The following is a 26,575-nucleotide window of genomic DNA, read 5'->3' on the forward strand; positions in this document are numbered from 1 at the left end:
AATTTCCTCAATCCTTTTAGTGCAATAATGACATAACAACAGCAAAAGTGCCAAACATAGCAAGGAAATTCAGGGCCAATGTTAATAAAAATGCGCCAAAGCAAATGAATATTCCTCCAACTCGTAATGCCACGGCTGATCAACTAGTTTTTTTTATATATTTTAAACAAAACATTCAAAACATTAGTTAATTTGTCATTTTTTTTAACCCACGATTTCCAGTAAAGTTTCAGCTCATCTGATACTAATTGATTGTTAAATTGATGATGGGACGATAGACCACAGAAAACTGAAGATATAAAGGTGAGCAAGCTTATCAGGTGAATGATAAGACATGCCAAATGCATGATCCAGTTAGGTGAAGTGGAGCAGCTGTGTACACAATGGAAGCAAGTGTGGGTGGAGCATTTGGGTCACCCCAGATAGTTCATCCTGGGTGCCAAGCATCATTTTGATGGTGGATGTGCCACTTCAAAAAATCAGGAAAAATGAGAGAGGGGGAATATCTGCATTTACATCTTAAGCTGATCTGTGGCCTATCAATCAACATTTTCCAGGAAAGCCCATATGTTGACTTCCTTTTCCTTAACCCATTCACCCACTTCTCTCCAGAGTGCATTGCTTTCATACTTCTACAGCTCACTAATGGCTCTGCAATCATCCCTTTGCCAATATGAGAACCTGGGTTTTTGTCTGTTGAATATTCTCATCAACACATTTGTTTCACATTCTTGCATACATGACTAAGACCTAATTCAAGGGATGAGTAGGTCATTGATACCTATTTGTCAATGTTTGAAATACCTCCCAGGAATTATGAAAAGTCTTAACTGTGTAATATCGCCATTCCCAAATTTTCTAAACTATGTAATCCTTTGTGTTTGTAAATCAAGAAAAATAATACCTTTTTTTATTTATATGTTCTCAGGATGTGGGTGACACTGGTAAAGCTACATTTGTTGTCCACCCCTAGCTGCTCTGAGAAGGAGCATTTTTAGAGTCAACCACATATTGTGGAACTGGAGTTACACGTAGACCAGATCAGGTAGGGGTGGCAAGTTCACTTTCCTGAAGGGCATTAGTGAACCAGTGGCTGCAATTAGCCATAGTGCCCCTGGGCTAGGGTCATACAAATCAGTTAGGGTTCCCACTCCTGGTGATCACTGCTAGAAAATATGTGTGCGTGGATTTGTCCTAATTAGTCTTGGCTGCGATGCTCTCTATGGTCAAATAGCCTACCACATCCACAGGCTGATGCATAAAGAATGTACCTTGTCCCTGATATATAATAACATTCTGTTGTTACTCTTTTTTGTCATGTATGTTGGTTTACACTCTTTTTATTATAAAATCATAAATAGATTGCTGAGAAAGAGAAACTGGCTCATATAATTTGCAGATGAATTTCATGTAAAATCTTCTAAAGTTAAAATGTTACTTCGGTATCAATGATCAAGGATCAAGGAAGCATGCATCCATTGATGCTTTAAGGATCGTTTTAATGTGAGGTGAAAGCAAATGGTACAATCCTCATATACCTTCTTGTTTGTTGTTGCCAAAAGATCCAGTTGAAAAAAATAATTACTCATTTCTATGAATCCAATGAATTGATTTCATAAACAAATGAGATATTTACAGCACAGTACTTCAAAATAGCAGTGGGCACAATATAAATTGTGGAACATAGATAATATAATTAAACATTACATTACAAAATCTCTGGAAGTATGTTGGGGATTCACTGTATTAACCGATCAGAACACGGACATTGTTACCTGATATTTATGTTTGTTACCTTTGTCGATCCTCATACATAAAAGCCTCAGTTATTTTGGGGAAATCTTCAAAGGCGTTCTTTCTCAGTGCCTCTTGGACAACATGCAATATGAGACAAATGTCTGTATCTTGCTGTTCACGGATGCTATAGTAGCGGCCCATGGTCATGACTTCATGTTCAGTGAGGTGTCCTTCACCAATCTGTATCACAATATTCCTGTTTAGAAACAAAGGATAAAATAAATACATAAAAAACATTTTTTTTTAATAAATATTTCCAGCATTTTCTGTTTTTATATAAAATAAATACTTACAGGCAGTAGTAATAATAATCTATAATATATTAAAAAATTGGGAGTAAATTCAAAGCTTCCAAAGATATTGGCCCAGAAATTCGGGTCGGGAGCTTCCAGCGGGTGTAAGCCCCCAACCTGCACTTAGCTAGCGCGCCGGCCGTTTTGCTGTAGGCCCACGTGGGATTCCGATCCTAGGCCTGCTCCAACTGCCGGCGCGCAGTGCTTGCGTATCCCAGGGCGCAGTTAGTTCGAAGCGTCCCCTGGGATCACGTGGGTCATGGAGAGCCAATCGTAGCAGGGAATCTGTATTCAGAGATTTGACAGGAAGACCTGTCAAATCTATGAATACAATTCAGCCCCAAAACATCACTAAAACTTCAAATAATTTTTTTTTTAAATCACATTTTTAAAATAACTATAAATTACATAAAATAACTACAGTAAACAATAATTTAAATTTTTGAAAAAATTAATTACAGTTTCTAACGGGGCTAAAAATAAACTTACCTTTCTTTAAAGTATTTAAAAATAATAAACCTGTGGAAAAAATGTTTTAATTTAACTTAATTCACCACTTACCTTGTTAAAAGCAGGCCTTGCGACTGTTTTTTACAAGCGTAGCTCTTGGAGACTTACCCTCCCGGAGAAACCTGTAAAAAAACGGAGGTTCCAGGCGTACCCGCTGCCTCTCCAGCGCATGCGTTCGACCTGTGAACCCCTTCCTTTAAGGGAATGGAAGTTCCGGTTTCCCGCGCATGGGCAGTGCATGCATGAAACCGGCACTTTCGTTGGGCCTACGCGTGAGTGCCCAGCACGTACTCACCCGTGGGAACCCGAAGTTCTGGCCCATTGCAACGGTTGGTGATACTATAAATGTAACGTTATGTGACTAAGTGATAGTAATGAGGTAGCAAGTAACATTACATAACAGCTCCTTACTCAGCAGTCAGTAGTGCAGAAGCATTCTCTTTCAGCAAAAATCATAAGATATGCCCCAAGATAAGTGTAACCAAATAGAATAAATGTAATAAATAATCGTAGTGTAAAAGAAATGAAATTTCAGAAATTCAAATACTACCATTGAAAGCCGAGGAACATTCAGTTAATGTGAATGAGTAGGCAATTAGTCTAAGAAATGAATTGAAAGCTTGACAGGAAGCTTTCAGGTGATGGGGATTTTCCTGATCATGTGCCATGCTGTTTATCCAGAGTTTCTGGGGCTCTTCCGCCAAAGTTATGGCAGACCAGTGGGAGAATCCCCATGGAAACTACCTTTACCTAACCATCATCTAGTCCAAAATGTGAGCAATAATACACAGAAATGAATTCTGAAGTTTATATGGTTAAACAGTCATTACAGGAGACTTTGGTTTATCCGGAGGTTGTATGTCCGGAAACCTCGATCTACCGGCAGAAATCAGGAGCCGTTTTGTTAGGTTTTTTTTCTTCTCGTGGCTTTGTTTTCAACAGTTGGGCTCTGGAAAGTCTCTCTGAAGCTGTTGCTAAGCTACAGAGACGCTTCCAAGGTACGGGCCAACTGTTTGAAGCTGTTGCTAAGCAACAGTGTTTGTTGTCAGATACGGAGATGAAAACCTCCGTATGCTTCAACATTAACTTTGTATGTCCGGCAGTTTTGATAGATCGGCAACAGCTCAGTCCCATTGGTGCCGGATATAACAAAGTTTCCTGTACTTTGCACGGAGACATTTGTCAAAAGGTGGCAACAAAAACATTTATTATCTACAATATTTCTTATGATCATGTCTACCCTTTGTACCAACTAACTCACTTGTTCCTAATCTACTACTCCTACAAGGTGTACCCTAAGTGAGGTGAAGTTGAGTGTTAGGTGACTGGGAATGTTCTCCTGAAGCCTTAGAGGTCTGAGGTGACTCTCGTTTCAGTAAAGCTGATGGAACAGCTTCTGGCAACATTTTTCTTGCAGTGACAATGGGTGCCATGCCCATGTCTGAAGCTCCATCATTGGAGGGGCTTTAAGGAAGCAAGGTCAATACTACTCTCCAGAGACACTCTGACAACTGTGATGACTCCTCTACTGGTGTTGGGCATAGGCTGTCAATGGTTGGTGGCATCACAAACTGAATAATCAGGTCTTGCAAGCCCTGTAAAAAAAAGTGTTCTGTTGAAAGCATCTACTGCATCACTGATCTGGAAATTGAATGTGATGAAGATGAAGAGGAGTGGAAGATGCACAGGAAGGAGAGTATGTGGCCCCAGAAGCTCTTCCTGGGATCGAAGCTGCAGAATCTGTATTATCACTCTCTCCAGGGTGTTCTGCAGGTTGCGAGAAACTTCCTGCGATGGATTGCAGATGCAGGTAGTGGTCTCCTTCCACTTGTCCATCATTTAAATTATTTTTTTTTATTCATTCATGGATGTGGGCATCGCAGGCAAGACCACTATTTATTGCCCAGCCCTACTTGCCCGTGAGAAAATAATGGTGAGCTGCCTTCTTGAACCGCTGTAGTCTGTGAGGTGAAAGTACTCCCACAGTGCTGTTAGGGAGGGAGTTCCAGGATTTTGAACCAGCGACGATAAAGGAACGCCAATATATTTCCAAGTTAGGATGGTGTATGACATGCAGGGGAAATTGCAGGTGGTGGTGTTGTTGTGTATGTACCTTTAAGGGAATAACTGATCTTAGACTGCAGTACCGGCAGTGACCACCCCTGTATAAAAGGCCCTAGCAGGCTTCTGTAGTTTCAGTTTCAAGCTGCCTCTTGTTCAATAAAGTACCTGTTAAACTGTTCTCCCGAAGTCCGTGTATTATTGAGGCGCGGACTTTACAGTGGCGACGAGTAAGTTCGAACTCACCTGCAGTGTGGCATCATCTCACGGGGATCTCACCTGAAAGGAAGGTCCTGGAAGGTCGTAGTCTGAGCAACGGGCGTCGACCGAGGGCAACCGCCCAAAGAATCCATCGGTGTTTGGAGAATTGCGGGAGAGACTGTGGTTCCAGCGAATCGTGCTGGTAGCAGGTAGCACGCTGACCCTTCCGGACTGCAGCGGGCTCAAGCTCGATCGAGCGGCTCTACAAATCGGGCCGCGCAGCGTCGCCGGGAAAAGAAAACAAGAGAGAGAGGGTGGAGCGCACAGGGTGCGGTCGGTGCTCGAGAACAGGACAGCGGAGAGAAACTAAACGGGGGGGAAGGAAAGCGAGATGCGCTGAAGCTGCGGGTCGCCGCCATTACCCCGTAGAACGCTAGGAGCAGCGTGGCAGTAAGGGGAAGAAGCAAAAGCGCGGGAGGCGCCATTTTATTCCATTGGGGAAGAAGCAAAAGCGCGGGAGGCGCCATTTTAAATCATCCAAGATGCCGAAAAGTGGCAGTATCACTGCTTTCGACAACGAGGTAGAAGACTGGACCACGTATGTGGAAAGAATTGAAGTGTACTGCAAGGCAAATGAGGTGGCTGATGGAAAGAGGGCGTCGGTATTATTAAATCTGATGGGTGCGAGTACGTACGGCCTATTGCGGAATTTAATTACCCCAGCTAAACCAATGGAGAAAAGTTTTGAGGAGATTGTTCATATCTTACAGGAACACCTAAGCCCTACACCACTGCTGATAGCAGAAAGATTCAAGTTCCATAAAAGAAACCAGCACAAAGATGAGAGCAATGCTGACTATCTTACGGAACTACGCAAGTTATCGAAGCACTGCCAGTTCGGAGCAGGACTGGCAGACATCTTACGGGATAAGTTTGTCTGCGGGCTCCAGAGTGAAGGAACCCAGAAACGACTACTTTCAAAAAAGGACCTGACGCTAGAACAGGCTTTCAGCGTGGCAGTATCCTATGAAGCAGCAGCACGGGGAGCTGTGGAAATACAACAGAAACCACAAGAATACAGCGCTAACAAAATGGCGTATGGAGCCAAAAAGTGCTATCGCTGCGGCAGAACAACCCATGAACAGAAGGACTGCTGGTTTAAAGACAAAATATGCAGGCAATGCGGGAAAATCGGACATATAGCAAGAGTCTGCAGGTCGGGAAAGAAGACCAACACGACAAGAACTACTAAGGAACAGTACAGGAAAGTAAAGAAACTGACAGATAGTAGTTCAGAAGATCAGGAGAGTGATAAGGACTCCGGGAGCAGGCGACTAAGTTGTTTAAAGTTACACAACGTGATCGCAAAAGAAGATCACCGAACCATTTGGGTCACCCTCATGATAGCAGGGTCCCCAGTGAAGATGGAATTGGACACAGGATCAGCCCTAACTGTCATGAATCAACGAGACTATGAGCGGCTATTTTCACACATACCCTTAAAGGACACGTCCATTGTATTGAAGACATACACGGGGCAAAAGGTCTACCCCAGAGGAAAAATAAGGGTGCCAGTTGAATATAACGGAAAGGAAACACAGAAACTATACATATATATACTACGAGATGGAGGACCACCATTATTGGGACGTGAATGGATCCGAAGACTACAATTGTATTGGCATTCCATTCTGGCACTAACTGTGACTGACAAAAAAGATGATGACGTCGCACCTGGGCGTCTGTCACAAATTCTATCTGACGCGGAAGAGGTGTTCCAACAAGGACTTGGGACTCTAAAAGGAGTAAAGGCAACCATAAAGATTGAGGATAACACAACCCCAAAATTTTTCAAGGCCAGACCGGTGCCATACGTGATACGCCCAGCTGTGGAAGCTGAACTGGAGAGTCTGGAGCGTTGGGGGGTGCTGTCTAAGGTGGACTGGAGCGAGTGGGCCACACCCATCGTTCCTGTAATGAAGAAAGCATTGAGCAGCACGCCTGGGGAGCCAAGGAAGGTTCGCATCTGTGGGGACTTCAAGGTGACTGTGAACCCAGTCCTGCACACAGTACAGTATCCGCTTCCGCGGATAGAAGATATTTTCGCCTCGCTATCTGGAGGGAAACATTTTACAAAGATTGACCTGGCTCAAGCGTATCTACAAATGGAGGTGGAAGAAGCATCTCGGAAATACCTCACGATAAACACTCACAAAGGCCTTTACCAGTACAATCGACTGGTATTTGGGGTAGCATCGGCCCCGGCTATGTGGCAGAGGGCAATGGAACAAGTCCTGCAAGGGATCCCGGGGACCCAGTGTTATTTGGACGACATCCTGGTTACGGGCGAAAATGACAATGAACACCTTGCCAACCTGGAACAGGTGCTCACGAGATTGCAGGAATATGGGCTACGAGCCAACCGTCCCAAATGCGAGTTCTTCAGGAGACAAATCTCGTATTGTGGCCACATGATTGATGAGGGAGGGTTGCATAAGTCGCCGGACAAGATTGAGGCTGTAGTCAAGGCTCCAGCACCAGAAAATGTGTCGCAACTGAGGTCGTTCCTCGGGTTGGTGAACTACTACCATAAGTTCTTGCCGAATTTATCTACAATTCTGCACCCACTGAACGCCCTCCTTCAAACTGGTGTAACATGGAAATGGAGTGATGAGTGTAAGCGTGCCTTTCAGGAATGTAAATGCCAAATCACTTCAAAAGAAGTATTGGCCCACTACAACCCAACACTACCGATTCGGTTGGCATGTGATGCGTCACCTTACGGCATTGGAGCGGTGCTGTCACACAAATTCCGTGAAGGTTCAGAGAGGCCAATAGCCTTTGCATCGCGCTCGCTAACCTCAGCCGAGCGTAACTACGCCCAGATTGACAGGGAGGCCCTCAGCCTGGTGTGGGGGGTGAAGAAGTTCAATCACTATCTGCACGGGCAGAAATTCACCCTACTGACTGATCATCAACCCCTGGTCTCAATTTTTAACCCAAATAAGGGCGTTCCGGTGATGACGGCGCAACGGCTGCAAAGATGGTCACTTTTTCTAGGGGCACATCAGTATGACATAGAGTACAAAGGTACAAAACAACATGGAAACGCTGATGGGCTGTCGCGCCTACCGTTGCCTACGGTGGAAGAAGCACCTGCAGTGGACCCTGTGGAGATATTCCATGCGACCATAGTCGAATGTTTGCCTGTTACAAACGCAAGTATTGAGAAGGAAACCCGAAATGACCCGACACTCTCTTGGGTCTATGATTTGACGGTGAAGGGATGGCCAGCATATGGCGACTCACTGTTGCCAGCATTCTCGCCAAGGAGGGAACAGCTGTCAGTGTGCCGGGGAACCTTGATGTGTGGATCCCGAGTGGTAATTCCACCCAAGTTGAGAGATAGAGTACTCAATGAGCTTCACGAGGGTCATCTGGGAGGGGTAAAAATGAAGAGCCTAGCCAGGGCGTTTGTGTGGTGGCCGGGAATCGATAAAGAAATCGAGGATATGACCAAGAGATGCACAGGATGCCAGAAGGTCCAAAACGCTCCACCACAGGCCCCGCTACATCCATGGGAGTGGCCCTCATCTCCATGGCAACGGGTACACATTGATTTCGCTGGTCCATTTATGGACTCAATGTTTCTAATTGCTGTGGACGCCCATTCGAAATGGCCAGAGGTCCTCCACCACCACGGAGAAAACTATTGCAGTCCTAAGAACCATCTTCGCCAGGAATGGGTTGCCAGAACAGATCTGTTCCGACAATGGCCCACAGTTTGTGTCTGAGGATTTCCGGAGGTTCCTGAAGAATAATGGGGTGAAACATTACACATCTGCCCCATATCATCCAGCCACAAATGGATTGGCTGAGAGGTTTGTTCAGACCTTCAAAAAGGCCATAAAGGCAATGTATAATGACGACATACCACTGCAACACAAGGTGGATAACTTCCTGTTTGCTTACTGGAATGCAACACATGCAGTAACCAACCAAACTCCAGCCGTACTGTTTTTTAACCGGAGACTAAGATGTCGCTTGGATTTGCTCAAACCAAACATAAGACGAGATGTTGAGGATAAGCAGTTCCAGCACATAAATGAGAAGCCAACCAGGAGCTTCAAGATAGGGCAACCAGTCTTGGCCCGCGACTACCGAACAGAAAAATGGCAGCCAGGCACGATATGCACACAGCAGGGACCACTAATGTACACAGTGGACGTTGGAGAGAGCATCGTGAGACGCCATGCTGACCAGATTCTAGAGTCACAGGAACAAGCCAAACCTGTACCACAAGCATGTGCACCTGGTAATGAGCCCGAAGTACAGATTGCGTCTACCTCAGAAGCAGGGGTATTGGAAGCTGACGAACCAACCAATGACAATGAGCCAGAATTGACTCCACCGCCAGAACAGGATACTCGAGAAAGGCGCTATCCAGTCCGGATCAGGAAGCCTCCTCAAAGACTGAACTTATAAATGACTATTTCAGTTGATGTATATATTACTGAGAAAATTGTAATTGTAATTAGTTATTATTTAGTTGTTAAATGAATGTTATGTACTGTTTATCTAAAAGGGGAGGAATTGTTGTGTATGTACCTTTAAGGGAATAACTGGTCTTAGACTGCAGTACCGGCAGTGACCACCCCTGTATAAAAGGCCCCAGCAGGCTTCTGTAGTTTCAGTTTCAAGCTGCCTCTTGTTCAGTAAAGTACCTGTTAAACTGTTCTCCCGAAGTTCGTGTATTATTGAGGCGCGGACTTTACAGGTGTTACCATGCGCCTGCTGCCCTTGACCTTCTAGGTGATAAAGGTCGCGGGTTTGGGAGGATAGAGGATTGGGAGGATAGAGGATTGGGAAAACTTTAAAAGACAGCAAAAAATAACAAAAAGATTGATTAAGAAAGGGAAGATAGATTATGAAAGTAAATTAGCAAAAAATATAAAGACAGATAGTAAGAGTTTTTATAGTTATATAAAAAGAAAAAGGGTGGCTAAAGTAAATGTTGGTCCCTTAGAGGATGAGACCGGGAAATTAATGGTGGGAAATATGGAGATGGCAAAAACACTGAATGAATATTTTGTATCAGTCTTTACAGTAGAGGACACCAAGAATATCCCAACACTTGACAAGCAGGGGGCTATAGGGGGGGAGGAGCTAAATACGATTAAAATCACTAAGGAAGTAGTACTTGGTAAAATAATGGGACTCAAGGCGGATAAATCACCTGGACCTGATGGCTTACATCCCAGGGTTTTGAGGGAAGTGGCGGTAGGGATTGTGGATGCATTGGTAATAATCTTCCAAAACTCCCTGGACTCAGCAAAGGTCCCAGCAGACTGGAAAACTGCTAATGTAACACCCTTATTTAAAAAGGGCAGTAGACAGAAGGCTGGAAACTATAGACCGGTTAGCCTAACATCTGTGGTAGGTAAAATTTTGGAGTCCATTATTAAGGAGACAGTAACAGGACATTTGGATAATCATAATTTAATAAGACAAAGTCAGCATGGTTTTATGAAGGGGAAGTCATGTTTGACAAATTTGCTGGAGTTCTTTGAGGAAGTAACATATAGGGTGGATAAAGGTGAACCAGTGGACGTAGTGTATTTAGACTTCCAAAAGGCATTTGACAAGGTGCCACACAAAAGATTATTGCTTAAGATAAAAAATCACGGGATTGGGGGTAATATTCTGGCATGGATAGAGGATTGGCTATCGAACAGAAGGCAGAGAGTTGGGATAAATGGTTCATATTCAGACTGGCAATCAGTAACCAGTGGTGTTCCGCAGGGGTCGGTGCTGGGTCCCCAACTCTTTACAATCTATATTAACGATTTGGAGGAGGGGACCGAGTGTAACACATCAAAGTTTGCAGATGATACTAAGATGGGAGGGAAAGTAGTGAGTGAGGAGGACATAAAAAATCTGTAAGGGGACATAGACAGGCTAAGTAAGTGGGCAGAGATTTGGCAGATGGAATACAATACTGGAAAGTGTGAGGTTATGCACTTTGGCAGGAAAAATCGTAGAGCAAGTTATTATCTTAATGGCAAGAAACTTGAAAGTACTGAAGTACAAAGGGATCTGGGGGTCCTGGTGCACGAAACTCAAAAGGTTAGTATGCAGGTGCAGCAAGTGATTAAGAAGGCCAATGGAGTGTTGGCTTTCATTGCTAGGGGGATAGAATATAAAAATAGGGAGGTATTGCTTCAGTTGTACAAGGTATTGGTGAGACCGCACCTGGAATACTGCATACAGTTTTGGTGTCCATACTTAAGAAAGGACATACTTGCTCTCGAGTCAGTACAAAGAAGGTTCACTCGATTAATCCCGGGGATGAGGGGATGGACATATGAGGAGAGGTTGAGTAGATTGGGACTCTACTCATTGGAGTTCAGAAGAATGAGAGGCGATCTTATTGAAACATATAAGATTATGAAGGGGTTGGATCGGGTGGATGCAAGGAGGATGTTCCAGATGATGGGTGAAACTAGAACTAGGGGGCATAGTCTTAGAATAAGGGGCTGCTCTTTCAAAACTGAGATGAGGAGGAACTACTTCACTCAGAGGGTGGTAGGTCCATGGAATATGCTGCCCCAAAAAGCTGTCGAAGCTACATCATTACATAAATTTAAAACAGAAATAGACAGTTTCCTCGTAGAAAAGGGAATTAAGGGTTACGGGGAGCGGGCAGGAATTTGGACATGAGTCTAGGTTCGGATAGGTCATGGCCCTGTGGGTAGCGGAGCGGGCCCAGGGGCCGTGTAGCCTGATCCTGCTCCTGTTTTCGTGTGTCTAATGCTGTTAGATTCAGGAGATAGTCCTGTCATAGTGGATTGGCGGTTAGGATCAGATCAGCCATGATCTTATTGAATGGCGGAGCAGGCTCGAGGGGCCAATTGGCCTACTCCTGCTCCTATTTCTTATGTTCTTATGTTCTTATGGGAGGTGCTGTCGAAGAAGCCTTGGCGAGTTGCTGCAATGCATCTTGTAGATGGTACACACTGCAGCCACAGTGCACCGGTGGTGGAGGCAGAGAATGTTTAAGGTTGTGGATGGGGTGCCAAGCAAGCGGGCTGCTTTGTCCTGGATGGTGTCAAGCTTCTTGAGTGTTGTTGGAGCTGCACTCATCCAGGCAAGTGGAGAGTGTTCTATCACACTCCTGACTTGTGCCATGTAGATGGTTGAAAGGCTTTGGGGTGTTTTGAGGTGAGTCACTCACTGCAGAATACCTAGCCTCTGACCTGCTCTTGTAGCCACAGTATTTATGTGGCTGGTCCAGTTAAGTTTCTGTGTGGAAGCCATCTCCACTGCCTCCACAATACTCCCTAAACAAAGTTCTTTTGAAGACTAGGCTCCTTAGCTCTGGCCTCCAAGGCGTCTCAGCCAAATGCAGTAATTTCTCCACCCTTCATGCAAAATTAGCAGTCTTACCAACTTCCACTCCCATGTCCTCATGCTCACTAATGCTGTGCTTCATCTGATGAAAACCCTTCTAATTCTCTTACTGCTTCTTTCGAGTGGGTGCATATGGTGCTCAAGTAAGTGAGATGTATTGATAGAGTTGGTGAGAATGGGACAGCAGCTATTGCTCTGGCCAGCCTCTTCCTGCTAGGCACACCCTATCATGTGAAAAACAGAAGAGTTTGGTCATCGGTGCAGAGTGACATTCCTCCTAGAAGAAATAGCGACTGTGTAAGAGCATTGAAAAACTTTGATTAAAGCTCACAAAGCTGATACTACCTAAAATGAGCTTTTCCCATCTTTCACCAACCATCACTTGTCATCTTGCCTCCAACATCATCATGTCCCAAAGCCTCGCCTTTTTGTCTCCCTATGATGTCTAACACCTCTTTGTCATGCGGACTCAGAGTTTGTATTGTTCGTGCCCCTCCATTGGTTGCATTTCTCTGGCAATGGTTATGGAACAGCTTTTCATTTGAAGGGAGAGAATGAAGTATTAAAATTATATGAGCTGTATAGACACTTCCCCCATGAGTACATGAATCCCATAATGATAAGAGGTTCAGGTGGATTGTCCCTTTAAACAAAGTGGGGGCAAAATTGGGTGCCTGTTGTGCCCCGTTTAACAGGGCGCAAGTGGCTTTGCGACCGGGTACGACGCTGACATCGACTCCTGTCATATTCGGCGGGAGTTTTGCAGTGGCACTACAGCATTGCCCCCGGATCGTGACATCATCGCCGTGCGCATCGCCCCAGACCCGAAATTGACTTCCGCCCCCTGCAGCAGCGCCGGTCGAACACCGACAACTGCTGGAGGCGTGCGTCGGGCGGCCGGCCACTTCAGGGCAATGATTAAAGACGAGGTGGCCGAGGTAAGTAAAAAAAAAAACGTACCTTTCTTGTTCCAGTTTTTCTCGCGGGTTCCTGCCCGCGATCGATCAGCCTGGCACTCTGCTTGAGTGCTGGGCTGATCGCGTGGGATCACAGCTGCCTTGGTGGTCCAAGTAGGTACTTTTTATTGCAGAGCCTGCTGTGTTGGCCTTTCCTTTTAAGGGAGGGAAGAAGCCTTTGAACGCAGCAGCCTGCTGCTGATTGTGCTCCAAGAAGGAAGTGGAGCACTTGATTTAGCGCTCCACTTCCTTCTTGGATCACAAATGGCGAATTTTTCAAAAGTTTGAAATCGTTAACGCCTGGCACTAACTTTTAAAACTTTTAAAAATTAGCGCCCCAAACAGGGCAATAGTGAATTTCTCCCCCATGGTCCGTGATAAACAACAGTAAGCCTTGTGAAAGGCAATGAGAGTTGACAGAGCAATTTTGAGTAAAGATGGTGCTTGCATCTTTAAAGGTTGTGATTTGCAGAAGCAAGTTTCCCTAACAGTCTGCTGATAGAGAAAGATGATAGAGCCTTCATTCATCTCCTTACCTATCAGCAGTACAGAATCTGGATTGGCAATAGTGTCTTGACATACCTTAGCTGTCTTCCTGCACTGTGTGGCAGTTCTTGCAGTGCTGCAGGTTCCACACTCTGCCTTTGCCACCTCTCTTCATACAGCTGAACTATCCTCTTATGGGGTTTCCTGTCCTCATTGCCTAACAGTCTTCTCCTCACTTCTGCCAAAAGGACTTTCCTGGATGCATCTGAAAATTTAGGAGTTCTTGCAGCTGCTGATATCCCTATGGTTGTTGCTCTCTGTTATATTAGCCATACCTGTCCCCTGTTCTCCAATGAACACTAATCCCACTTTAGTGGTGGATTCATGTGGTTGAGTGGTAGTCCCACACCACCACTGATCTGCCAATTGGGGGAAAATCCAGTCCTCCATGTCTTTTGCACATGCCCTCAAATGCACTCCTCCAGTCTTTCCAAAGGTAGATTGAAACATTTTAGTGAGACAAGGACAGATACAAATCATTAAGCGTTTAAATTTTACAAACAAAAGGAGAACAGGCAGAGTGACAAATGTAAAATAATAAAAATACACATTACCCATATTAGTGGGCTCGCTTAACTTTTCCTGGTCAGCCTTCTGATTCTGACTGGCTCTGGGATTGTGATTAAGAATAGTGTTATAACACTCATAAAAGTAGGTTGGTCTGGAACTGGAACACATCAATACCATCTCTTCCTCTTTTAATTATTTTCAAAATGCCTCCTCCTTCTCTGAGTCTAACTCAAAATTGAAGGCTATGCATTCCAAGAAGGCTATTTTTCTGTTGCATTCCAAGTGCATGGTTATAATTTTGATTAGAGACTACAGGAAAAGTATCAGTTCATACTATCACAGACATTAATATTTCCAACTACAACTGAAGACTATAATGTGTCTTCTCCTTCTTCTTAGGCGGTCCCTCGGAACCAAGGATGACTTGCTTCCACATTAAAAATGTGGAAACAATGTGTATGACCTTGGAAAACTGTCCTGAAGTCTGAAATTGCAAGGCATAGATAGATAGGAATATCCAGTAATTTGACTCATTTGATTCCCTGATGCATGATATATGCAGGAAAAAGTACAGGCCATTCCTTGTGGCTGTAGCACTAATCACTTAATGCCTCCTTCTTTGAAATTACTGACACCCAGATGCAAAATTGCATAAACACATGAGAGCACTGTGGTAGTGAGACCCCCCCCCCCCCCCCAACTAAAATACTAATGATAAAATGGTCCCTTTTACTGAAGGGCACTGAGGATTGTGAATTAACATCAAAAATGGTTTGTCGAGAATTCTGCAAGTCAATACCACCTTTCCTCTCTGATGACTACTAAGGTATTTCCTCCTCCGAGCCTTCATCAAATTCATTAAGTCAATCTCTAATGCATTCCAGCAGCATTGCTGAGCTCCAAATGCCCATCATTCTGCCTACTTGTCAAAATAAAATGTGAATGATTGAAGAAAAATAGGTAAATGAATAATATGAGAAAACATTTTTGACTGATCCCAAATACACATCATGGAGCTCACCTGAACTCATCATAATTAATGATGCCAGTCCTGTGATGATCATGAGCTGCAAGCATCCTTTTTATTTCAAGGGAATGTAAATCACCAGTTGTTTTGAGCTTGGTCAGAATTGTGCAAATATTGGCCTTTTGGTACTAGTACAAGAGAAGTTAAATAAAAATAAATCTGAGGTTAAATCATGGAATAAAACAAAAGAATAAAAATACAGTAGGCTAGAATAAACTGTTGACAATATTAGAAAACAAACATTAAATGTATTTTTCTGTCCATTATTCCACTGGTTAATGCCTCTATTAAAGCAAGAGCTAAAGTAATGATATACATCCATTATGTGCTTGTCTGTTAATATCACCAACAGTAATTTTGAGGCCTAGAAGCTCATGGCTGATATCATTATTTGCTTATCATTCCTGATTCCCTTATTCAATCACTTAGTCACACCCTCACAGACATACACTGTAGCACTTGCTGTGTAAAGTTCTGTGGTGAATTTCCTCACTGTTGTCAGTGCATTCGTGGTGTTCAGAAGTTTTTAGCGCAAAAACTTGGGTTCAAGCAATTTCTGCGCTTAGGCAGCTTGAAATAGCTTCTCCTAGAATCACAGTATGGTTACAGCACAGAAGGAGGCCATTTGGCGCATGCCAGCTCTCTGCAAGAGCACCTCAGCTAGTCCCACTCCCCCACCCTTTCCCCGTAGCCCTGCAAATTTTTTTCCTTCAGGTACTTCAGGTATCCAATTCCCTTTTGAAAGCCACAATTGAGACTGCCTCCACCACCCTTTCAGGCAGTGCATTCCAGATCCTAACCACTCGCTGCATAAAAAAGTTTTTCCTCATGTCACTTTTGGTTCTTTTGCCAATCACCTTAAATCTGTGTCCTCTGGTTCTCGCCCCTTCCGCCAATGGGAACAGTTTCTCTCTATCTACTTTGTCTAGACCCCTCATGATTTTGAACACCTCTATCAAATCTCTCAACCTTCTATGCTTTAAGGAGAACAACCCCAGCTTCTCTAGTCTATCCAGGTAACTGAAGTCCCTCACCCCTGGAATTATTCTTGTAAATCTTTTCTGCACCCTCTCTAAGGCCTTCACATCCTTCCTAAAGTGCGGTGCCCAGAATTGGACACAATACTCCAGTTGATGCCGAACCAGTGTTTTATAAAGGTTCATCATAATTTCCTTGCTTTTGTACACTACGCCTCTATTTATGAAGCCCAGGATCCCGTATGCTTTTTTATCTGCTTTCTCAACCTGCCCTGCCACCTTCAACGATTTGTGCACTTATACCTCCAGGTCTCTCTGTTCATGCACCCCCTTTAGGATTGTATCCTTTAGTTTAGATTGCCTCTCCTCGTTCTTCCTACCAAAATGTAGCACTTTGCACTTTTCTGCATTAAATTTCATCTGCCACGTGTCCGCCCATTTCACCAGCCTGTCTATGTCTTCTTGAAGTCTATCACTATCCTCCTCACTGTTCACTATACTTCCAAGTTTTGTGTCATCTGCAAATTTTGAAATTGTGCCCTGTACACCCAAGTCCAAGTCATTTATATCAAGAACAAGAAAAGCAGTGATCCTAGTACTGACCCCTGGGGAACACCACTGTATACCTTCCTCTAGTCTGAAAAACAACCGTTCACCACTACTCTCTGTTTCCTGTCACTTAGCCAATTTCGTATCCATGCTGCCACTGTCCCTTTTATTCCATGTGCTTCAACTTTGCTGGCAAGCCTATTATGTGGCACTTTATCAAACGCCTTTTGGAAGTCCATGTACACCACGTCAACCGCATTGCCCTCATCAACCCTCCCTGTTACCTCATCAAAAAACTCAATCAAGTTAGTTAAACACGATTTGCCTTCAACAAATCCATGTTGGCTTTCCTTGATTAATCCACACTTGTCCAAGTGATTGTTAATTTTGTCCCTAATTATCATTTCTAAAAGTTTCACCACTATCGAGGTTAGACTGACTGGCCTGTAGTTGCTGGGTTTATCCATGCACCCTTTTTTGAACAAGGGTTTCCTGAGTTTCCTCGATCTTTTTGGCCTGCTAGCGATACGCCTGCCCTATTGGGCTTATTTTCACATGTGTACCCGTTAGCCAGTGGCACTATAGTCGCAGGCTTTCTGTATTTACTCCCCTGTTCCACTCTGAGTCTTGAAGAATCTGGAAACTGGTTGCAGAGGAAACTGGTTGCAGATTTCTGCTGTTTGGAAATGTTTTTTCAACCCATTTTCTGATTTTGCTTTTTATCCTACTGAGATCTATACTTGATTTTCACTCCCTGCTACTGGATCAGACCACCTGAAGATTTTCAAACACCTGGGGGGCAAAATTGGGTCATGCCCACTTTGGGGCGCTGATTTCGCCAGGGCGCTCCTTTTAGCGCCCCAAAAAAGTTAGCGCCCCCTTACTCGAAATTCACCAGTAGTGCCCCAAGAGGGAGGCGGGGCGCTACTGGAAGCGCCCCGCTTCCCTCTTGGGGCGCTGCGAGGGAATATCAAGAGGAGTGCCGGGCTCACAGAGCACAGCCGGCACCCCACGGTGGGGCTTTACAGGAGGCCGGGGGTGGCAACGGGAGCAGGTGCTGGCAGGTGGCTGTTGTGTATGTAATATGTATGCTACTTTAACCCTATGGCCAGGGCAGCACTACTTTGTAGGGCGTAGTGATACCGTAGTACCACTCCTGGCCATAGGGGTATAAATAGTACTGCGGGTACTGATCTCCCCTCAGTTCCCGCCTGTGGGTATGAAGTAAAGACCTAAGTTAAACCCTTCCAAGCTGTCTCTTCCTTTTTGTATCAAGTATATGCGCATACTTTACACTGGCGACTAGGAACGTTCGAACTCACCAGTACAAGGTGCAACAAAGAATCGGTAGCAGTACGGGGAGAGAAGCTTCTCACCAGCCTGCAGAGTCCAGCGTCGACCGAAGGAGGCCACCCAGTTCAGGAGGAGCGGCAGCAACGGAGCGAGAGAGGTTCCAGCGAAGGCTGCGGCAGCTGAGAGAAGAGGCTGAACGGGCGTTCCAGCCACGGGGCAAAAGTCCACCCAGGGTCAGGTAAACTGCAATCCTTCCCGGGGAACGTGAGCTGCAAGGGCCAGAACGGGCAGGCGATCTGGGGAACAAACGGAGCCACGAGGACTAGTGGGCCACGAGAGGGGAAGGTCGTTGTAATAGCGGCGGTGGCAATAACGGGAGCTGCAAGAAAAAAAAATAACGAACCTGGAGAGACGTCGTTGACAGCAGAGGGAGAAAAGGCGGGAAAAGCGCCATCTAGTGGACAAAGGGGAAAAGTTTTTCTCTTCAGCAGTTTAAAATGAACAGCGCCATCTAGTGGACAAAAGGGGGAAAGTTTTTCTCTTAGAAAAAAAATAACAGCGCCTTCTAGTGGAAAAAGGCGGGAAAACCTCTTCAGTAGTTTTAAAAATGGCTAAAGAAGCTCGGTTGTCAGAATTTGTTGCCGACATAGAAGATTGGGACGCATATGTAGAAAGGCATGAACTTTATTGCATAGTAAACAAGGTGAAAGATGACGAAAAGGCAGCAACCTTATTAAATTCTATGGGGGCAAAAACATACGGTCTGCTGAGGAATCTTCTTACTCCAGAAAAGCCAGCAGACAAAACGTATGCTCAAATTGTTGATACGTTAAAGGAACATTTAAACCCTAAGCCACCATTTATAGCGGAAAGGTACCGCTTTTACAGACGCGACCAAAGGAATGATGAGTCGCAGGCAGCCTATTTGGCTGAGCTCAGACGGTTGTCCAAACATTGCCAGTTTGGAGCCTTTTTGGCGGAAGCGATCAGAGACAGATTTGTCTGTGGCATGTTAAATGAGAGTACACGAAAACGGTTGCTGGCCAAGAAACAGCTCAGCCTAGATCAGGCGATAGAAATAGCATTGGCACATGAAGCAGCAGCACAGGGTGCTGCCCAAATACGACAAAATACAACCGGCTATGACACCCATGAGGTGACATTTCACAAAGGTAAATGCTACCGTTGTGGCAAAACCACCCACGACCAAAGTAATTGTTGGTTTCGTGATAAAATATGCCGGCAGTGTGGGAAAAAGGGGCATATAGCGAAAGTTTGTCGGTCGGGTACGAAACCCAATAGTGGGGGCAGTCCGAGCAGTACCAAGGCAAGGACAAAAATACATAAGATATCTGACAGTAGCTCAGACGAGTCACAGGAAGGCACAAAAGCAGAGCCTAAAGGTCTGGGATGTCTCAAGTTATATGGTGTAGACAAAACGGAGGACCACAGCACAATGTGGGTTAAAATGAAGGTAGCAGGCGTCGAAGTTAATATGGAGCTGGACACGGGTTCAGCCCTATCAGTAATTAATGAACAAGATTATAACAGGCTGTTCAAACGCATTCCCTTAAAGGATACCGAAATCAAATTAAAAACATATACGGGACAAAAAGTTTACCCGAAGGGAAAAATGCAAGTAACAGTTAAATACAATGGCAGAAAAGTGCCAGGACTTTATTTATACGTCCTACCAAACGGCGGACCACCACTTTTGGGTAGGGAATGGATAAGAAAAATCCATTTCGACTGGAAGTCGATACACGAGATAAAAGTAGAGACCACCAAGGATGATACAACCATTACAAGCAGGCTGTCGAAACTATTGGCAAAAACGCCAGAGGTGTTCCAACAAGGGCTGGGGACCTTAAAGGACATTAGAGCAAAAATAACTATTGCTCAAGACGCAAACCCCAAGTTTTGTAAGGCCAGACCGGTGCCTTACGCCATCCGGCCAGCTGTGGAAGCAGAACTGGATGCCTTAGAGAGTGCAGGTGTCCTTACAAAGATTGAGTGGAGCGAGTGGGCCACGCCCATCGTCCCAGTTATAAAGAAATCTGCAAATAACACGCCGGGGGAACCAAAGAAGGTTCGCATTTGCGGGGATTTTAAAATAACTATTAACCCAGTCCTGCACACGGTACAGTATCCGCTGCCACGGATAGAGGACATATTCGCATCGTTAGCTGGGGGTAGACACTTTACGAAGATTGACCTTTGTCAAGCTTATTTACAGATGGAGGTGGAGCAGGACTCGAAAAAGCTCCTAACGATTAACACCCACAAGGGATTGTACCAGTACAATCGCCTGGTATTTGGTGTGGCGTCCGCCCCAGCCATATGGCAGAGGACCATGGAACAGGTCCTACAGGGCATTCCAGGAACGCAGTGCTACCTGGATGACATCCTGGTGACAGGACAAACGGATAACGACCACCTCGCTAACCTGGAGCGAGTACTTCTGCGGTTGCAACAATACGGACTCAGGGCGAACAAGCAGAAATGTGAGTTTTTCCAGGAACGTATCTCATACTGTGGTCACATTATAGATAAGGAAGGCCTGCATAAGTCCCCAGAAAAGATCGAGGCAGTAGTGAAGGCCCCGCCCCCTGAGAATGTATCTCAGTTACGATCATTCTTAGGCCTTATAAACTATTACCATAAGTTCCTCCCGAACTTATCGTCCATTTTACATCCACTAAATTCATTGCTGCAAAAGGGAGTCTCCTGGAATTGGGACGAAGCGTGTGAGGCTGCTTTTAAAAAGGGTAAACAACTCATTACATCAAAGGAAGTGCTCGCACACTTTGACCCAAAAATGCCAATGAGGTTGGCATGTGACGCCTCCCCGTACGGTATAGGGGCAGTGTTGTCACACAAATTTCCCAATGGGACGGAGAGGCCAATAGCATTTGCCTCAAGGTCGTTAACTACAGCCGAAAGAAACTATGCGCAAATCGACAGGGAGGCCCTCAGTCTGGTGTGGGGTGTAAAAAAATTCCACCACTATCTACATGGACAACGTTTCACACTACTGACGGATCATCAACCGTTGGTGTCGATATTTAATCCAACAAAAGGGGTGCCCCTGATGACGGCCCAAAGGCTACAGAGATGGTCACTGTTCTTAGGAGCACACCAGTACCTTATCGAATATAAGGGTATCAAACAGCATGGCAATGCGGATGGCCTGTCGCGGCTACCATTGCCTGCAGAGATCGAAGAGATAGTACAGGACCCCGTGGAAATATATCATACGGCGGTTATGGAACACTTGCCCATCACCAGCCAATGTATCGAGCGGGAAACACAGAATGACCCGACACTGGCAAGGGTTTACGAATTGACCGTGAAAGGCTGGCCGGCGCAGGGTGACGCATCATTGCCGGCGTTTTCGGCAAGGAAGGACCAGTTGTCCGTATGCCGGGGCACATTGATGTGCGGAGCCAGGGTGGTGGTCCCTCAAAAATTACAACATAAAGTGTTGCGGGACTTACACGAAGGTCATCTGGGGGGTGTCAAAATGAAAAGCCTCGCCAGAGCCTATGTCTGGTGGCCCGGCATTGACAGGGACATCGAGGAAGTAGCAAAAGCATGCCAAGGGTGCCAGATGGTACAGAACGTACCACCCCAAGCCCCACTACATCCGTGGGAGTGGCCCTCAACGCCGTGGCAAAGGATCCACGTGGACTTCGCTGGGCCCTTCATGGATGCGATGTTCCTTATTGTAGTGGACGCCCACTCAAAATGGCCGGAGGTCATAAAGATGTCATCAACGACAGCCGAAAAGACGGTCGCAGCCTTAAGGACCATTTTTGCCCGAAACGGGGTGCCCGAGCAAGTCTGTTCGGACAATGGGCCACAATTTGTGGCAGAAGAATTTCAAGCATTCCTAAAAAGGAATGGAGTGCGACATTATACGTCCGCACCATATCATCCGGCTACAAATGGGCTGGCAGAGCGATTTGTACAGACTTTTAAAAAGGCCATCAAGGCGATGGGGGAGGAAAGGTTGCCACTACAACACAAGGTGGACAATTTCCTATTCGCGTACCGTAATGCTGCACATACGGTGACCAACCAGGCCCCCGCTGTCATGTTCTTTAATAGAAGGTTAAGGTCTCGCCTCGAATTGCTCAGACCAAACATCCGGAGAGATGTGGAAAACCGAGTATTTCGTAGGGCTCCTGACAGACAGACACGGAGCTTCGAGGTGGGGCAGCAAGTGTTGGCCCGTGATTATAGAAATGAAAAGTGGCGGTCTGGTACGATAAAGGCCCGCCAGGGACCTTTGATGTACACAGTGGATACTGGGGACGGCATAATCAGACGACATGCTGATCAACTTGTGGAGTCCAGAAACCCAACTGATTCACTACCTCAAACGTCTCAGCACATTGTTCCAGCGGAATCACGGCCCAGCTCGTCGCTACAGAAGTCTCAGGATGGCGAGGAGTTCAGCACTCCAGTGAGCTCCACGGCACAGGATGTGCCATCAGACACCGACGACTCCAGCGATGAAGTGGTGACGGAAGTACCGCCGCCTACACCGAGACCGACTAGAGAAAGACGTTATCCTAGTCGAGACAGGAGGCCTCCTCAGAGACTGAATCTATAACATGTTTCTTTTTATATATATATAGGTAGACAACTCTGATGTAAATATGTTATGTATGTTGTGTTACCAAATGTTATTAGCCCTAGTTATGGTGCATCTGTTGACTTAATTGCACGGGTACGTTTTAATTAAAAGGGGAGGAATGTTGTGTATGTAATATGTATGCTACTTTAACCCTATGGCCAGGGCAGCACTACTTTGTAGGGCGTAGTGATACCGTAGTACCACTCCTGGCCATAGGGGTATAAATAGTACTGCGGGTACTGATCTCCCCTCAGTTCCCGCCTGTGGGTATGAAGTAAAGACCTAAGTTAAACCCTTCCAAGCTGTCTCTTCCTTTTTGTATCAAGTATATGCGCATACTTTACAGTGGCCAGCAACAAAAATGGCCGCCCGGCACCTCCCCTTTAATTTTCACCGCCTGACCGCACGTAGGCCCCCCTGACCCTGTCGGACATAGCGTTCGGTGGTAAGTCAGGAGGTGCTACCGAAGATCACGGCCGGGGCACGAGCGGGGCGCTGTGCACAGCGATAATGTTATCGGCGAAGGCGCAGTGCCATGGGGCGCTAACGGTTACCGCTGCCATTAACCTCCCGCTGAATTTTGCGGGAGGCGGTAGTGGTTCCGTGCCCAGGCGCTAGTTGCTTCGCGCCCAGTTAGTGCCCTCTTAGGGCACTAACGGGAGGTGCAAATCAACCGAATTTTTCCCCCCTGAGCTTTCCACCTCCCCGCACAGGCAGGGGAACTCAGGAGCGGGTATGGCTTTTCCCTAGGCATTCCACTCTATCCCATTATTATTATGGAAGAGGAAGAATAGCACAGGGTGGAGGGAAGGAGAATGAGGCAGCATGCAGGAAGAATGCAGCCCACCAGATATTAGCATCCTAAAGAATTTACAGGCAGCACAGATCCTTTAGGACCTCTCTGAGGAGCTCTGCTTCAGAAGGGTTTGCTTCTCAAAAGCTGCATTTGGACATTTCTGTAATCTGCTGCATGAAGGTCTCAGGCCATGCTTGGCTGCCAGGACTGCTCTCTCTGTGGCAATGAAGGTCACCACTGGCATCAACTTTAAAAGCTCAGACTCCTTTCAGGGAGCCATGAGAGATCTCTACAACATAAGCCAGGAAGTAGTAAGAGCATGCATACATAATGGTCGCAGATGCCTTGTACAGCAGAGCATACAACTTCATTAGCTTTAGAATCACAGATAGGCAGCAAAAGAGAATGGGCTAATCAGTTTTATGGGGTTGCTGGGTTCCCCAAGGTACATGGTGCCATCAATGGCACCCACGTTACATTGAAGGCACCCTCAGAGCTTCCCCTCACCTATGTTAACAGGAAGAAATTCCACTCTATGAATGTGCAAATAGTTTGTGACACTACATGTCAACACCCAGTCTGCAGAAAGCTGCTATGGCACCTTCATCCTCTGGCATTCAGCACTCCCTGATCTCTTCAGGGAAGAAAACCATATCAACGGATGGCTTCTGGCGACAATTCATACCCCTTGCTGCCATGACTGATGACCCTACACTGACTACCCGAAACACAAGCAGAGGAGCGGAACAACGAAGCACATGCAGCTACCAGGCTTGTGATTGAGAGGACCATTGGCAGCTGTTAGTGTATTTTTTGTGCCTTTTTGCTGCCTAGATAGGTCAGGTGGGATTCTGCAATATGTTTCCAGAATTACTATGCACTTCACAACTTTGCCTTCCAGGAGGGGCTGCAGTTTTAGATGGCTGAAGAGGAGGCACTAGTTCTGGAGGATCCTGAGCTTCATGGAGAATATTAGGAGAGCATCCACTCAGAGGTCAGATACCCTCAGAAATCTTCTCTATGTGATTCCGTTTACCTGGACACCATTGCTTGACCTCCTTCTCACCTATTTCCAAATAAAGAGATATTCCCTGAAGCCAATATCCATCCTACCACATGACAACATATCATCCCTCTTTGTCACAAAATGACATTGCCAATAATCATCACCGGAGAAAATAAGTCAGCACCCTTTGCTCCCTTTCCTGTATGACTGCACTCTTCACAAATAAAAAAGCACAACATGAGTACGCATTTCACTTTAATACAATATTGGCCAAGTTCCATACAAACAGTCACCCTACTCTTTCCTAACACCGTGCTTCTCCTGGGTGCCTACATGTGCTTTTCTAGTGCTCCTTCTAAATATCACCTGTGGGCCAGGATTGAAGGAGATAGTTGTCTCATGCTATATAGAGGGATCATGGGACTGAGGTGGCCCACGTTTATGACAGCTGGTCCCTGGGATGGAGCCTCTACTAGCTGCATCTCTGGAGGGTGCTCCTGGGCAACCTGGTCTCAGCTCCCACATTCTACTACATGATGCTATGAGCTGGGCGGCTGTAGATCTAGCATGTGATGCTGTCCTGAGGAAGAATGGGTGAGCTACACCACCTTGGGGTTAAGGACACAGATAAAGAGTTGGAAGGTAAGTGTGTTCTTCTTCAGAGTAAAAGTTTCCAAATTACAATATTTGTAGACCTTAACTTCGTTTTAAATGTTCTGTCCAAACAGTTGCACATTACTAAATAACTACTTTGTTTAAAGTTAGTTCCAGGCAATCCCACACTTTAAAGGAAGCAATAAGAAAATAAAGAGAAATCAAAATAACGTGTAACCTACTTCGTCTGCATTCTTTTCCATGTAACAGAAAGTATACTCATCAGCATCTATCAGGAAAAAGTAGTTCCCATAGAGGCAGAGCTTAGCTCCAACAAACAGATCGTGCTGAGTAAAGTACTCTGATAGCTCACTCTTAAAGAGTTCCTGGCCAGGTTTTTTTATTCGTCCTCTTTCCAAAAATTTACCACCAGGAATACCTGTAGGAATAATACATTATTTTAAAACACCACATTTTTTTAAACTGCTACTATAGATTTTTTATTACCAAACAACCAGGAGACATATTTAAAGACAGTCAATGAACTGGAAACTGGCACTTACAACACTGAAGTCTAAACTAGGAAACAAAATTCGGTCCAAACCAGCAGAGAGGTTTGCCAGGCTCAGTTGGTGCAGTCTAGTCGAGGAAGTGAAAACCAGACAAAGGGCAGACCCTTTCTGTGCCACTGAAGCTAAAGTTCTGGCAACCCAGACCAGCACTGGAGCAGGACTGTCAGCAGCCACAGGTGTGTTTCTGGGTTTCTCTATCCCCCTCTGACTTGATCAGGATAGTGTGGATGGGGAGCAATACACATAAAAGTATAAAGTTTAAAAAAAAGGTTTTGCGAGCACTGACCAGCAGTTAAAATTGAAGTGCAGCTGGCTAAAGGGAAATTTTGTCAGGGGGATTTTAACCTAAAAATACGGGTGGGTTGGGGGCATGGGGGTAGTTAAAAATGTAAATCCCAACCTGAACTCGTCTCCAACCCGCCCACTTCCAGTTTCAACGGAGGCGGGATGGGAGGCGGGGTGTGGGTGGGCTACCAACCTGCTGTCAGGAGGCGGGCGGCTTTTTTAAATATTATAATGATGACACTGGAAGCCTCTTCTTTAACCTCCATTTGGTATTTAACTGTAGCTGGTCAGATTTTGCACACCGTAAAACTTGGCAGCTGCAGCAAGGCGAGGACTGCTGCATCCAGGAGGGAAATGCCTTTACACCTACCTTCTGGATTCAGGGTCCCTGCCTAACCCACGAGGCCTCCGATCGCCTTCCTGGACTCGCCCCCCACCCCATGAACCTCAGGCGACCCCGTGCTTCACCCCAACCCCCATCCGATGCTCCAGCCCCAATTGTTGCCTCTCTCCCGATGCCCCGGCCCCGATGCTATCCTGCCCCTTCCAA

The 26,575-nt window shown here is 45.6% G+C and overlaps 1 protein-coding gene across 2 annotated transcripts in view; it reads right to left on the minus strand.

The window, feature by feature from the left end:
• Nucleotides 1-26,575, minus strand: part of efhc2 (EF-hand domain (C-terminal) containing 2) — a 210,585-nt gene that overhangs the window by 42,426 nt on the left and 141,584 nt on the right. For both annotated transcript variants that reach the window (XM_086006688.1, XM_086006687.1), the window contains 3 exons: nt 25,411-25,607; nt 15,306-15,439; nt 1,796-1,993 (listed from right to left, as the gene is read on the minus strand). In XM_086006688.1, coding sequence (XP_085862814.1) covers nt 1,796-1,993; nt 15,306-15,439; nt 25,411-25,607 — 529 coding nt within the window. The remainder of the gene's footprint in view (nt 1-1,795; nt 1,994-15,305; nt 15,440-25,410; nt 25,608-26,575) is intronic.

The sequence above is a fragment of the Somniosus microcephalus genome, chromosome 14, assembly GCF_052327205.1.
Source record: "Somniosus microcephalus isolate GS21.2 chromosome 14, FLI_Smic_1.0, whole genome shotgun sequence".
In the NCBI taxonomy this organism is placed as follows: domain Eukaryota; kingdom Metazoa; phylum Chordata; class Chondrichthyes; order Squaliformes; family Somniosidae; genus Somniosus; species Somniosus microcephalus.